General features: G+C 64.5%; 4 protein-coding genes across 4 annotated transcripts; 3 read left to right on the top strand and 1 right to left on the bottom strand.

The window, feature by feature from the left end:
* Nucleotides 1-3,183: 3,183 nt before the first annotated feature.
* On the top strand, nucleotides 3,184-3,888 carry EMIHUDRAFT_237194 (hypothetical protein; the record flags this gene model as incomplete). The annotated part of the gene is made up of 1 exon (XM_005778416.1): nucleotides 3,184-3,888. One exon carries the CDS (start codon nucleotides 3,184-3,186, stop codon nucleotides 3,886-3,888), a length of 705 nt encoding a protein of 234 aa, XP_005778473.1.
* Nucleotides 3,889-4,726: 838 nt separating this feature from the next.
* Nucleotides 4,727-5,173, bottom strand: EMIHUDRAFT_237195 (hypothetical protein; the record flags this gene model as incomplete). The annotated part of the gene is made up of 1 exon (XM_005778417.1): nucleotides 4,727-5,173. One exon carries the CDS (start codon nucleotides 5,171-5,173, stop codon nucleotides 4,727-4,729), a length of 447 nt encoding a protein of 148 aa, XP_005778474.1.
* Nucleotides 5,174-5,851: 678 nt separating this feature from the next.
* EMIHUDRAFT_237196 (hypothetical protein) lies at nucleotides 5,852-7,189 on the top strand (the record flags this gene model as incomplete). The annotated part of the gene is made up of 1 exon (XM_005778418.1): nucleotides 5,852-7,189. One exon carries the CDS (start codon nucleotides 5,852-5,854, stop codon nucleotides 7,187-7,189), a length of 1,338 nt encoding a protein of 445 aa, XP_005778475.1.
* Nucleotides 7,190-8,602: 1,413 nt separating this feature from the next.
* EMIHUDRAFT_443504 (hypothetical protein) lies at nucleotides 8,603-10,038 on the top strand. Its single transcript, XM_005778419.1, has 5 exons — nucleotides 8,603-8,748; nucleotides 8,821-9,438; nucleotides 9,508-9,671; nucleotides 9,748-9,792; nucleotides 10,002-10,038. The coding sequence occupies exons 1-5, from the start codon at nucleotides 8,620-8,622 to the stop codon at nucleotides 10,021-10,023; spliced, it is 978 nt and encodes a 325-aa protein (XP_005778476.1). The 5' UTR covers nucleotides 8,603-8,619; the 3' UTR covers nucleotides 10,024-10,038.
* The last annotated feature ends 4,583 nt before the right edge of the window (nucleotides 10,039-14,621 follow it).

The raw sequence follows: 14,621 nt of genomic DNA on the forward strand, positions 1-14,621 counted from the left end.
AGTGAGAGCAGATGGAGGGATAGACGAAAGAGAGATTCGATGAGTGAATAGAGGGAGAGAGAGAGAGAGAGAGAGAGAGAGAGAGAGAGAGAGAGAGCCATACCACGTTATTTCCTGAGGTTAGGTTAGGTAGGAAGGTGAAGAACAGCCAGGCTAGCAGCCAGGCTCGGACTGGACACCAACGCGGTATGGGTGGACGCTTCCTAGACAGATGATGACGACACGCGCGAGCGACACACAGACACAAAACAGGCTCACAAGACTCACACAGCCAGCTTGCTGCCACACACCCTGAGTAGGCGTACACATAAGTCATAACTCAGGGCCACGTCCTCCCTGTCGCCCCCGGCCCCCCCCCAGCACACACGGTGCCAAGGACACAAACAAGGGCACAACAACACAACAGACGACAGGGAGTAACGTGCGAGCTCTAGAGCAGGCTCGCTCCGCCTCTAGCAATCACGCCGGCCGCAAGGGCATGGACGAGACTGTGTGTGGGGTCTTGTGAGGCGTCTATGGACGCTCCCTCACAGGCTAGCGGCCTACTGCTAGCCCTAACTCGCACTCATGGGCGGTGTCAGTTCATTGTATGAGTGTATGCGAGCAGAGGCGCGTGTGCTGATCTAGGTCGAACGCCGTGGCATGTAAGAAACTTGGGACGTGTGCGACCGCAGGCCGCAGCGCGCCCCGTCGTGAGGTCGACGGGGCGCGCGTGTCAGCGAGAGAGTTGCGGGCGGAGCCATACCCGACTTGTCGAAGACGAGCCCCGCGCCACGGTTGCCACGGGAGCCGCCCCTCGAGCCGCGTCCCGTCGGCGCTGTCCCTGAGTGCGTCCCGCCTTGGCGGCACACACTCGACGAGGACAGTCCGGCTCACGGGAACGTGTCGCGCGCCGGCGACGGTTGCGGCGGGGTGTGTGTGTGTACGAAGCGCCGATGGCAGCCACGACCACCGCCCTGCATCGCAGACCGGGCAAGGAGGGGCCTGCTCGCGTTCCGCGGAACAGGAGATCTTTCCCCTCCCCCCCGGCCTGAGCAGCGTGGAAGGCAGCCCCTTGAGTCGAGGGCGGCGCGACCACTGCCCCACCCGCCGCCGCGCCGCCCCGCCCTGCGTCGCCCGCTGCCTCGCCGCGCCGCCGCCTCGCGCCGCCCGCCGCCGCGCCGCGCCGCCGCCCGAGGATTAATAATAATAATTATTACCCGATGATTAGTAATGTGTGAGTGTTTGTGTGTGTGTGTGTGTTTGTTTGCGCGATGGCAGGGAAGGGCAGGGCAGCGGCGAGCGGCAAGTGGCGTCGACGACGCAGCCAGGATGGTGACGCACAAAGGTCAAAGCGCAGCGTGCGCGGCAGCAGCGCCGACGGCGGCCCCGCGCCGCGTCAGCGGCGCTCTGAGTGAGGCAGGCTGCGCTGCACAGCCCGCTGACCACGCTCCCGACGAGCAGCGCGCCACGCGGGCCAGCCGCATGCGACACGGCACACGGGCGGCGAGCCGACACGCGTGTCGCAGTCGTAAACAGCACGGGCGAAGCGCTGCCGGCGCCGGCCCCATGCACACGTACCCATGCACGAGGAACACACACACACATGACATGCACACGACATGCACACGCACACGGACACTTTTCGGTAACAACTTGGGAAAAAAGAAAATAAGCGGGCCGGCGGCAATTGGAGTGATGAGTTGGCATCTGTGGCCTGCCTCCGTCTTGCTGCTCGCTAGCGCGGCGACGGCACTACCTCTGCCAAGGGGCAGGTCGCTCTCGAGACCGCACGTAGGAGCAGCCGCAGGAGCAGCCGCTCGCTCGCTGGTGGCACCTGTCGGCAGCGATCGATCTGCTGCCATTCGGACCCGGTCTGCCTCCGCCGTCATTGGCTCGCCGTCCCGCGGCGCCGCGAGCAGCGAGCGCAGAGCCTCGTCCGCCATCATTGGCAAAAGCGTGCCGCCAGTCGGACGTCTCTCGCGCTGGCTCGCTGGTCGCCTGCGCTGCACATTGGACTACTGCGCGATCGGCGGCTCGGCGGTGCGGCGGCTTCTGCCACGGCGCAGGCCCCTCCGGCGGCTCAGCCTCTGCGATGAGGGCGAGTCGGTAAAGGTGACGCGCTCGGGCGGCAAGCGCATCATCAAGTGCGTCGACCCTCCGGCGGCTGAGGCGGAGGAGTGCGACCTCGACGACGCCATCAGCCTGCTCTGACTCCGGCACGGTGGGCAGCCGAATGGCGGCTGGCGGGCCGCGCCCGGGCGGATCGTATCGGGCGGCGGCGTGCGGGAAGCCGCCTCCTTGTTGTCTCGATGCGTCGCCGTTTGCGCCCTATACGGAGGCTCTCTCTGAGATCGGACCTTTGTTGTCGAGTACTGGCTTCTACCTGCGACCGACCGACCGGCACCTTTTCAGTCGCGGTATGTGGCTCTTACGAACACCCGGAGGTGCCGAGGTGGATTGCTACAGGCCGCGGCGTTTGCGATGAGCCCGATGAGCAGCGACACCGATCTTTTTACCCATCTCCTAGTAGAGGAAGCGGAAGAGGTGTCCGTTTTTGTGTTATTTATTTATTATATTGGGGCTCCTGCCTCCTCGCACCACACCTGTCGCGTGAAGGCGTGTCGCCCAGGGATGTAATGCTGTCGTGAGGTCCGCCGCGACCGGTACATGGACATGGGCACCGCCTGCGCTCGGCACCGGGCCGCACCGGCTCGGTACAACGATAAAATGCGCCTGCGCGGTGCGCCCTGCGCGGGCGGACCCTCTCTTAGCTGGTGATAGCTCACAGCTTATAGCTCACAAATCACAGCGTGTACACACACAAATCACAATGCAGCACCAGGGAACTCGGAACGGTGTGGGTGGGTGGACAGTGGAGCGGGGAGGGAGGCGGAGGGAGGGGGGGCCATCGCGACACGGAGAGGGGCTGGGCAGGGTACACCACACGACAGGGTCAAGTGTATGTGTGTAGGCTCGCCCTGGAGCACTTGGAGCACTTGGAGTGCAGTCAGCAACCGCACATCCAGGGCCGGGTAGCCAATAAATAAACAAAGAAATAGATAGAGACCCAAAACAGGCGGCGACGTGGCATACGAGCTCGTACGTAAAGGAGGCGGGCACAAGTTCCAAGGACGCACGAGCGAGCAATTAATAAACGGACAGCAAAAAAGAGAAAAACACCCTCGCTCTGCTCGCACGCCAATGGCGCACTTCATCACCGCGCCCACCATCCGGTTTGAGCACGCGGCCCTCAGCGCGCCGATTGAGCTCGAGCACCTTCCGGATGCTGGGCCGGAGGTCATGGACGCAGACGGCACTTTTGCCCGCCTTTGGCCGACGGCGCTGGTGCTCTCCAACTGGCTGTGCGAGCACCCGGAGGTGGTCGCCGGAAAGCGCGTCGTGGAACTGGGATCCGGGACGGGTGTCGTCGGGCTCGTCTGCGCCGCGCTCGGGGCAGCCTCGGTGACGCTCACCGACATGCCCGACGCTCTCGAGCTGATCCGAAGGAATGCGGCGCTCAGCCGGCAAAAGGGCGCGGTGACGGTGGCCCCGTGCACGTGGGGCAACGCGGATCACCTCGCCGACCTGCTGCGCGGCGGCGGCGGCTTCGACGTCGTCCTCTGCTGCGAGGTTGTCTACCAGCAGTCTGCCGACGTCCTCACCGCTCTGGCAGCCACGCAGAGAGCGCTGGCGCTGCCCGGGGCCAAGGTGCTGCTGGCGTACGAGTTTCGGTGTGCGATCGTGGAGGACCTAGCCTACTTTGACGCCGCCACCGAGCTCTTCGGAGACTCCACCTCGCACGCCCTCACCGGCAGCGCAACCGCCTTCATGCACAATCACATCGACGACGGCGGCGACGACCGCTGGCTCTACGTTTACGCTGTGCCGGCGGCAGCGGCGATGTGAGCTCTGTGGCGCTCCTCGGCCCTCTTCCGCGCCCGCCTCTCTCTCCCGCCTCCCCTCGAGTCCTCCTCGATCAGGGGGCTTCTGCCTGCAGAAGCAGCCTGCAGAAGCAACCTGCAGGAGCAGCCTGCAGGAGCAGCCTGCAGGAGCAGAGGTCGAGACGCAGGCGCGCGGCAGTGCGGTGCGGTGATTTGACTGGCCAGCCTGCTCGCTCGCGGCGCTTGCGACGCCGCCTGCTGCGGCGCTGTCTGCTGCCGACGGCACATCGTTGGGGCTCTGCTCACAAATCAGCCGAGTGGTCAGCCGTGTGCAGCGTGCCCACGACGATGCGAGGGCAGAACTGCTGTCGCCGACCTCTGCCCCCACATCGGTAGCCTCTCGATCCGTCGAGGAGGCGGCACAGTGCAGACCGCTCTTGTGGCGCGTGTGGGCAAGCTTCTGGGCGGGCGCAATCCGGCGCCTCTGGGCACAGACGATTCAGCACGCCAGTGCCACTCCGACTGCGCAGATAATACTTTACTACAGGAGATGGATAACTTTACCTACAACGCTAAACGAGCGCACATCATAAACAGATCCGAAAAGAAAATGAGCCCCGGGCCCAGCGCCCCTCGCAGGTCGCAGCGCGCGACCGCGTTTGCGTCAGTAGTCAGCCTCTGCGCCCGCACGTGCGTGCCCTTAAGTCGCTCGTGCGTGACCCAAGTGGCCGACTGACCGTGAGTTCAGACGTCAGTGGTCTTCTCCTCGATCACGCGCATCGATTACACGCACACACGAGGATCGCTTACACGCGAGACGCGTGTGCAGCATTGCGTTGAGGATCGGGTGAGCCCTCCATGCATCAGCTCGCGCTTTTTGTGCTGGTTTTGGCTGTATCCGTCAGGTTCAGCCCAAGCAGCCGCATTTTTTGTTTGCAAATCAGAGGAAGCTCCACAACCTTTGCCATCACTTCTGTGCAGTACAACTTGTACATCTTCACGTACTCCGTGCGGGCAAGTGCCACGGCAGCCTTGTCCCGGCGCCGCGCGCGCCTAGCCTCCAACCTCTTGACCACAATCGCCTTCTTCTCATCATGCGTTGCCGCCTGCTTCAGCAGCGTAAGAAACTTGAAGTTTTCGCACGGCGCGGTATCGAGCATCCCTGGCTTGGCGCACCACCAACCCATGACTGCCAGCCTGCTGCGCGCTGACTCCTCCCTGTTCTTGTCGGGCAGCGGGGGGGGATCCGCCGCAGCAACCACCGCCACCGAAGCCACCCAGCAAGCAAGCCAATAACCCGAGCGGCGCATTTAGAACATGCGAAGTGCGATGTGAACATATCTAGATAGGACGTATTTTCTTCTCAATAACTAGGCTGTGAATGATGAATTTGAAATAAAGCTCGAAGTGCTCCAAGTGCTCCAAGTGCTCCAAGTGCTCCAAGTGCTCCCTCGCACGACACTGGTACACCCAGCCTCCACTATTCCCGGTCGGTGCTCTGATACAGGTAATGTGCGGCGCTGTTTCTCAAGAAGTCAAGATGGAAGCAGGAAGCTTCCATCCCGGCGGTGGTTCGAATCCACGTGAGCCGATGGAAGGTGAGGGGGAGATCCGTCCGAGGCTCTGAAGCTCACCCATTGAGGAAGTGAGGGACTGCTCCGGCCCACCCTGATCATGCTGAACAAGTTCCTCTTGTAGCTCGATCGGTCACACCGCCACCGCCGCCGAGTCTCCCAGAGTGAGATGATGGAGGAGAGGGGGGACGACACTGCTTCAGCAGCGTGCACCTCGATCCTGTACCGTGTTTGTGAGGACCCCCCCCCCCCCCCCCCAATGAACACACCGGTGAGGGAGGGCGGGACGGTCGAGGGGTCCCGTACCCTCCGGAATCGACCCTATCCAGTGCTCAAGTGCTCAAGATCCGTTAGTTACGTTCGTCTGCGGTCCAGCCGATTGACGACGGGACGGCCTTGCGACGCTCTGGCGCTATGAGTGGGCAGCCCACTCCCCGCGTAGCCCAAAAGGCAGCAGGAGGGAAAGGCTATGGAGTATACTCGTTTCTGGGCTTCGGCTCGCCAGAGAGTGGGCAGCGGCACTTTGGTGTCTTTGTCATCCCACAAGGGCAGGCATGGTCGGTCACGGACAGCAGTGGCTCCGTCAGCAACGTTGCCGGGCCAAAGACTCTTCGACTTCTGGGCAGCATGCTCACCGAGCTCCGCATTGTCGTGGCAAAAGAATCTGAGTACATAGAGGTAAGAAAGGTGACGGGCGAGAGCGATATCCTTGCTGGTCCACACTCGCTCGTACAGGATCCGCTGCTGCACGTCTCGTGCTTGGTGAAGCCGGCGATATCAGTCAACAAGAACGAGGCGCTGGTAGTCTACCGCGAGTCTGATGGCAAGGGCGGAAGCAAAGAGTCTGACGGCAAGGACGGCAAAGAAGTGTTGCGCGAGGTGGTGCTGGGGCCCGTGCTCTACAAACCCAAATCCGCCAGTCAGTGGACGCACAACTTTTCGTGGCACGGGCACGACTCGAATGGTGACAAGGAGGGGCTGGCGAGAAAAAAGCCGCATGCGCTTCGGTTCACTAAGTTGATGCTCGCGCCGTCTTCCATGTACTACGATGTTGAGAACGTCAGAACGGGGGACGACGCGCTGCTCACTGTTCGGCTCATGATATTCTACCAGCTTGAGTCGATTGAAGCAATGCTCGACGCCACAAACGACCCGGTGGCCGACATGATCAACGCCGCATCCGCTGACGTTATACAGTTTTGCAGTGCTCGCTCGTTCGAGCAGTTCAAGGAGCAGGCCGAACAGCTAAACCGGCTGGGTCTCTACTCCTCTCTGACATCTGTGGTGGCGTCTCGAGGCTTGACCGTGAGCAAGGTGGTCTTTCGGGGCTTCATCGCTCCGCAGCGCCTACAGAAAATGCACGATGAATCCATCGAGAGGCGCACAAAGTTGGTGCTTGAGCGAGAATCGGAGATACAAGAGCAGAGGCTTGCAGACGAGCGGTTGGCCAAGGAGGATGAGCGGGAAAAGGTGCGGCGTCAGATGGAGGTGGCAAAGGCCGAGCACTTGGCAGCGCTCCAGCGAGCGGACTTCGAGGCACGCCAGCGGCAAATGAAGGAGCAGGCGCAACAAGAGCTCGAGCTTGCGACGAGCAGGCAGAGGTTGGAACAGGAAAGTCTCGCGGGCTTGAAAGAGAGCCTCGGGCTCGCGGCGGCCGATCTCGCGTCGCTGCTGGTCGCGCGCGCTCATGTGCCAAGTAAATTGATTCAGGTCGCCGGCAGCGCCACGCCTGTCGTGCACGTGGATCAATAAATCAAACAGCTACTCTTGTGTGCGCATGATTCAACCAATGATAGAGGGAAGTGTAGATGCGAGATTTCGAACGATGTCATGAGTCCACGGCGACACGCCACAGAAAGAAAAACGTGCCATGCGGCGCTCCAAACGGATCGGTGCCGTGAGCCCTGTCCTACCTCCCAGGTTTTGAGAGGAGCTTGGTGAGAGTTTGTGCCGCGCCGCGCGGGGCAGCCGGCGCGCACGGGGGCGACGGATCGCCGGAGATGGCGCGAGAGATCGGCAGCGAGACAGCGACAGGCACATGACGGCGGCACAGGAGATCTGCGCACAGGGCGACCTAACGCTGGCAGCTTAAGCAGCGCGGCGTTAGGTCGCTGACAGCACACCGAATGGGATATGGGCGCACCCTTCCCCAACAAAATCGATGTCTGACAGCGTAACGAGTGCCCAGCGGTGACATCCGTCGGGGTTTCGTTTCCTACTCGATTGAAAGAGAATCGCGTGCCAGTGAGCGGCGGCGGGCGCAGGAGACCCTATCCATGCTCAAGTGCTCTGTGAGAAGTCTGCAACTGGGGGATTAGGCGGGTGTCGCCGAGGGGGTGCAGCTGTCTTTATGCGCGCAAGGAAGGAGGGTTAGGAGGGTTACCCGCAGCTAAAAGCAAGAAAGAAAACAGACAAGCCGAGGGGGGAAAGAAAGAAAGAAAACACACCAGCCAGGGAGGGATGGGAGGATGACGCCACGCCGCCACCCACCACGCATGGATTTTAAGGAGAGGAGTGTGGTGCTCGCAGTCACCCAAGGGAGGATACATGTGCTTGTGCTTGTGCATGTGCATGCAGAATCGAGCATGTGCATGTGGGAGCACTAGGCTAACCCTATTATCCACCTGGAGACCTGGAGCTGGGGCTATGGAGCCTGGGGCCATGGAGGTGGGGGCCGCTTGGGCCACGGCGACCAGCAGAGCCAGCTGCTGCCCAAGAAGGTCGAGGCCTTGGCTGACCAGCGCGTCGTCGCTGTGTCGGCTGCACACGCGCACGGCCTCGCCCTCACCGCCGACGGCGCCGTCTTCACGTGGGGCAAGGGCGAGGACGGCTGCCTAGGACACGGAGAGGACCTGTCGAACCAGCTACGGGTAAGCTGCTGCCCAAGAATTTAAACAAGACAACTCTCTCTCACAGCAGACAGGCTCGACACAGGTGCGAACTGGCGCGCCCAAGAAAGACAAAACAAAGCATGGGCTCCCGCGGGGCATTGAGGCAAGGCAAATGTGTTGTGCCCCGTTTGTGCCGCGATAGCAGGCATCTCCAGGAGAGATGGGCGACGCACGAACACAGAGGCACAGCGCGCACCCCGCCCCGCTCGCAGTGGATCGGACCTTCGTTTTCTTGGGACTCGAGGGTTCTGGCGCGAAGGACGGGAAGCAGAACCAGCTCGCTCGGCATTTATGTCAGACTCCGAGGACCTGCTCAGCCCGGCGAGGGCGGCGGCGCCGAAGCGCTCGACATCCATCAGCGCCGGCACCTCACGCGCCGGCGGCCTCAATATCGACAAGCTGCTGCGCGACAACAAAAAGGCGCGCAGCGCCAGTGCAAGTTGCTCCCCAGCCCCCGCCCTGTCCACACCCGCGCCGTCTCTCCGTCCGCAGCGCAAAGAAAACATCGCCAAGGGCGAGGAGGCGGCCGCCGAGATCGAGCGCAGGAATGGCGAGCGGGAGCGTGAAAAGGAGGAGCAGGCGGCCGCCGCCGCCGCTGCCGCCGCGGCGCCGCGCACACCATCCGGCGGCGGCGGCGGCGGCAAAAGCGACGAGCGTGCAGCTCGGCTGTTCACCAAGCCTCCGCGCGTCCCGGCCCCGCCGCGCTTTGAGGCGGGCGGCTCAGCGGCATGGGAGGACGGCGTGGCGGCAGGGGAAGTGGCGGCAGGGGAAGAGATGCTGCGCCGGCTCGAGGGCCGCGCGCCGTCTGACCCGGAGGCGGAGGAGCTGCTCCTGGGAGGGTGGATCGGCTCGCGCTTCGGCCGCCGCGCGGAGCCGACGGGCGCGGCGGACGGCGGAGGAGGAGCGGCCGCGAGCGCGGAGCTGCTGCGGTGGCTCTTCTTCACGACTTGCTTCGACGCCGACGCCGACCGGTGCGCGGCCGCCTCGACCGCCCTCGGGTCCCTGCTGCAGTGCGCGGCACCGCGCTGGGTCCCCTCTCCCGACGACGTCGCCTCCGCGCTCGTTCTGTGGGGAGCCGACCCAGACGCGCTCGGCGGCGGCGGCCTCGAGGCGTGCGCATAGAGGCCGGCCGGCGGTGCGCATTCCTCCATCATTCATGGCTCACTGTTGGTTGCGTAGGAGGGTGCAGAGGCGCTGCTCGGCGGTGCGGGCGGTGCGGGCGAGGCGAGCGAGGCGGACCTGCGCCTCAATCTCCTCGCCCTCCTCGACGCGCTCCCCTTCGCCACTCCGCACTGGCGCACGCAGCTGCTCAGCAGCCAGGACTGGGCCCTGGCGCTGCTGTGGCGCCCTCGTCGTCGAGCCGCCCTCGATCCCCTCCCGCGGCACGTCCATGACGCGTCCCTGGACGTGTACCACAAGGCGACTCCTCGTCGAGCCGCACGCCGCGCCCGCGCTGCCCGCCCTCCAGGCGTCCGCCACGCGAGATCACGCGAGATCACGCGAGCTCACCCGAGGTTGCCCGAGATCACGCGAGCTCACCCGAGGTCACGCGAGGTCACGCGAGATCACCCGAGGTTGCCCGAGATCACGCGAGCTCACCCGAGGTCACGCGAGGTCACGCGAGATCACCCGAGGTTGCCCGAGATCACCGAGGGGTCGACCTGTCCGCCCTCCAGGACGCCATCAGCGCGCTGATCGGGCCGTCGCCCGACGGGGCCGCCAGCCCGCTCCTCGGTCGCGGCGGGTACGTGCTGCGCGCCTTCGCCTCCGACCTCCCCTGCTCCTCCCTCCTCCGGCTCTGCCAGCTGCTGCCTCCCGGCCACGCCGGAGCCGCGCTCCAGGCATCCGCTTCGCTCGCCGCCCTCCGGATGGTGGTCGAGCGCCACCACGCCGCGCCTGTCCCGCCTGGCGCGGTTGAGGCCGACTCCGCGGGAGGTGGGTCTGCCAATGGCGTCTCTGCCAATGGCGTCTCTGCCGATGGCGTCTCTGCCGATGGCGGGTCTGAGTCTGCCGGCGCGGCGGCCCTCCTGTCCGAGCTGCAATCGCTCGTCGGCAGCGTGGGCCGCGAGCACCGCAAATGGGTGGGCCACTCCCCTCCCCTCTCGCCCCTCCCCTCTCTCCTCCCTTCCACTCGCCCCTCCCCCTCCCCCCCCCTCCCCCTCCCCTCCCCCCTCCTCGCCCTCCCTCCTCGCCCTCCCTCCTCGCCCTCCCTCCTCGCCCTCTCCAGTGGCATCGGGCGCGCCAGCCCGTCCCCGCATGCCCAGGCGAGCCACACCGCGGAGCTGCACGCTTCGCTCCTCCTCCTCGACCTCGCTGTCTCGAGCCACCTCGCCAGCGCCCGCTCCAGCGCCGCCGGCGCCGCCTCCTCGTTCGACGCGCTACGGCCCTCGCTCGGGCTGCTCAAGTCGCACGTCCAGCGGATCCGCGGCACGTACGACTACTTTGGCGCGCGCTAGTGGGCGGGTGAGGCCTCGCGGGCGGCGGGGAGCGTCCCTCAGCATCGACGTGTCAATAGGGCTCGAGTGCGAGTCGCTGCTCTCGTACCTTCAGAACAAGTTGCTGCTCTTTTGCGGGAGCAACGGCGAGCACGACGGACCTTGAGGCCAGCCACCGGTTTCCCTGTGCGTGGGACGCAGCGAGGTGCGACGGGCGCGCTTGGGCGGTGACCGCGCGGGGCAGGATTGTGCGGTTGGAAAGCGGGCGACGACCGGTGGGGGAAAGAGAGGAGAGAACGCGGTGTGGGTCGTGAGGGATCCGGCCGTGTCGCGTGTGACTCGTGTGCCGCGACGCGCGAGCTCCTTGCGTCCCGGGGCCGGGCTCACAGCGAGGAACCAAGAAAGCAGAGAATGTTATATGTTATATGTTCTTGTCTTGCACACGCGGCTCCCCCCTACACAGAACACACGGCTCACCGACGGCGGGTCTGCACAATGACATTGAAAAAAAAAAAATTGCTAACGCGAAAAACCGGCACACCAATCTCCCTTCCTCTCCCTATCCTTTCTTGGAGCTCTAGAGTCCACACCCCCCTGCCCCGGGATCGCGTACAAGCTGAGGCTACCGTAGGCCACACTAGCGTCGCTGGGGGTTCCCTGCCCTAGATGGGAAGCTGGCCGCTGATCCGAAGACCGACTGCACCAGGGCGCCTAGATATACTCAAGGTGAGCGAGGGTGAAGTTACGCCTTAAATGCCTGTCTCTCTACTGTGGACCTTACTCCGAGCTCGACGGCTCCTCCTATTCCCCCACCCCCCCTCCCCCCCCACTCTCTCCGAGTAAGGGCGTGCGCTACGTCCCCAAGGGGGGGGGGACGTGGGGGGGAGGTGTGACTTTTAGGTTGTAGCGTTTGGGTTTTTGTGGGGCACCCAAACGGTTTCGGTTTTCCTCCTTGGTGCCCCGAGTAGAGCGCGATCTCCCCTGGAGTCTGTCGCGCCCGTTCTGTCTAAGCTCGAGGTTCAACCTTCCAGTTGATCCTTATCGGACTGGTGAGGTCTGCCTAGCCGTCGTAGTGTAGTGCCTGGGGTGCGTCTGCGTCGGTGCTACACACACTCGGCAGGACGCTGCTGTAAATCGTTGCTGCTGGTCGTCGCTGTTTGTTAAACGATTTTCGCCACATGGTGTTTTTTCTTTTTATGCTTATGGCAGTAAAAAGAAACGGAAACGTGTGCGGCAGGCGCGGGCTCGGTCGATATCCCATACTTCGACTCACATCTTCACTGCTGCGGTGTGTGCCCGGGGAGGCGCGGCGGCGGGGTGCATTGAGAAGGTCTCAGAATGCAGAGAAGCTGCAGGCGTGCAGAGGCGCGCGCTGCAGTTTCTCTGATCGGGCTGCTGGCGGTGTGCGCGAGACGGCGTGGTGAGGCGTGAGGCAGGCTATTGTAGTGGGGTGCGGGCTGCGTCTAAGCGTATGCGTGCACATGGTGCTGTATGCTGTGTGTGCAGGCAGGCTGACAGGCTGTGCACAGCAGACTGGGCGGATGAGCGAGCGCGCGTGCGGGCGTGCGTGCGCGCCTGGGCCTGCGCGGTGCCGTCGCACTCGCGGCGCGTCCTAGTACAGCCGCTTGTGGGATGCCAGAAGCAGTCTGCAGAGCCTGCACAGGGCGCAAAAAGGCGCAGGTGTGCTGGTGAGGTGTGCTGCGGCGCGCGCGTCGCGGCGTGAGTGGATATGCGGCTTGCTCTGGTAGTGCGAGGGGCGCGCAGCTGGTGCGGGCGGCGCGGGACGGCCATGGGGCGCCAGCACAGGGCAGACGCACATGGCACAGCTCTGAAATGGCGCTGCGCGTGTTTGCGTGCGCGCGGGGACGTACGCGCAGTTTTCACGCGGTGTGCGTGGAGAAGGGCATGAGAGGCGCCGGCCGCGCGTGTGTTGTCGTGTGGGAGTTCGGAGTATGCCCGGAGGGCGGGGTGGTTTAGGGCGACTAGACTTCGCACTGGCGCCGGAGGCCCCAGATATGAAGAAAAGTCTGCACAATGACATTGATTCACGAATGATCAGAGACGTTCAGACATGCGTCGCATATCACACTGTCGACGGGAAAGGGACCCCCGCGACCTGTTCGCTGCGTGGATGGGGCAGGTGAATGCGCAAGCTCAGTAGTGATACGCCGCCTCGAGCGACGAGGGGACGGCCGAGCTGCGCCCACGTTTTGGCCGGGTGCTGCCTCGGCTGCGGCGCGGCTGCGGCTGCGGTTCGCGGCGCGGCATGGGACCGCTTGCTGGCGCGGGGGCGGCGCCTCCTCCGGTGGTAAACGAGCGGCCGCCCTGCACGTTCACCCTCACGCCGGGAGGAAGGCCAGCCGTGAGGCGCTGCAGCACGTCGGGAGGGGGCCCACTCGACCCCATCCGCCCCGGGATCATACCCGGCATGAAGCCCGGCACGAAGCCCATCCCTCCCATCATCCCCGTCGCCATCATCTCTCGCATGAAGCCGTGCACCCCACCCTCGCCATCCTCGTCCTCGTCGTCCTCGTCGTCCTCCTCGTCGCCCTCCTCCTCGCCCTCCTCCTCAGAGCCGTAAGGGCTGCCGCCAAAGCCCCAGTCGCCGCCAGCCGCCTTGCGGACCTTGCAGCGGCTTCGCACCTGAGGCTCGAGCGAGCTCAGACGGAACCCGTCCATGTTGGTGGCGTCGATCGTCACGCGTGGAAGGCTTGCGTCTGCCACCGATGCGCCGAGGAGCTCCGCCTCCGCCGCCTCCGTCGCGCCGTCCGCCTTCTTCTGGTAAAGCTCCGACACGTGCTCCTGCAGCACCTCTTCATACGCGTCGAACTCGTCCATCATGTCGCTCATGTCGTCGCCAGCTTCGAAGACGAAATCGCCGCCGCCGCTGGGCGGCTCGGCGGCCACTTGCCACTTCTCGCCCTTCTCGATCCATCCGCGTCGGCGCGCCTCCTTGGTCAGGGCTTTGACGTTCGTCTGGTCGCGCCAGCGCCTGTCCTCGGCCCGCGCCTCCTCGCGCGCCGCCTCCTCCGCTGCGAGCTTCGTCGCGAGCAGTGCCTCGACAGTCGCCACGCTCGCGCTCGGCAGGTTGCGCAGCTTGAAGGCGCGCAGTTCGTACGCTGCCTGCAGCGAGACCTCGCGCAGCTTGGGCGCGTAGAGGATGTCAAGGTGGCTCGTGCACTCGGAGCGGTGCAGCCGCAGCGAGGTGAGCGACGGCAGCACAGCGTAGTTGCAATCGCCCAGGCAGCGGAACTTGTAGCTGGTGACGACCTCGAGGCGGGGGCAGCGGCTGAGCGAGAGGCCAAACTGGCCCGCGTCGATGTGCCGCTCACCGAGCATCGTGTGCTCCGCATCGAGGACGCGGAGCCGCGGCAGTGCCAGGTGGAAGGGGCAGCACTCGCCTTGGACGTTGGACAGCTCGAGATGTTCGAGCCGCGGCGTGTTCTGCTCGGTGAAGGAGATGCTCCGCAGCCCGACGCACGTGAGCTGCAGTCTAGTGAGCTCGGGAAAGTGCACGCCATCGGCGGCGAAGTCGAGCTGCTCTTCGGGCTCGTCGGAGTACTCACACTCCGGCCCGATCATCAGCTGTTCCAGCTGCGGGAATCGGGCGGAAATGCGCTTCAGCTCGTCCTGCGTGGGCTGCTCGTCGAGCTCCAGAGTCGTCGTGCTGGTCGGCAGCGCATCCCATCCGGAGGCCGCCTCGCGCATGTAGTCGCCCCTGCATATGGGGCACTTCTTGCCCTTGATTGCCTCCTCGCAGCCGGCGCAAACCACCCACGATCCGGCGGTGCAAGTGCTGCAGTGGTGTGCGCCTTGGCCGGCGGGCGGAACGTTCATGCAGATCACGCACGCGGGCGT

Source organism: Emiliania huxleyi (genome assembly GCF_000372725.1).
Source record: "Emiliania huxleyi CCMP1516 unplaced genomic scaffold EMIHUscaffold_246, whole genome shotgun sequence".
Classification (NCBI taxonomy): domain Eukaryota; phylum Haptophyta; order Isochrysidales; family Noelaerhabdaceae; genus Emiliania; species Emiliania huxleyi.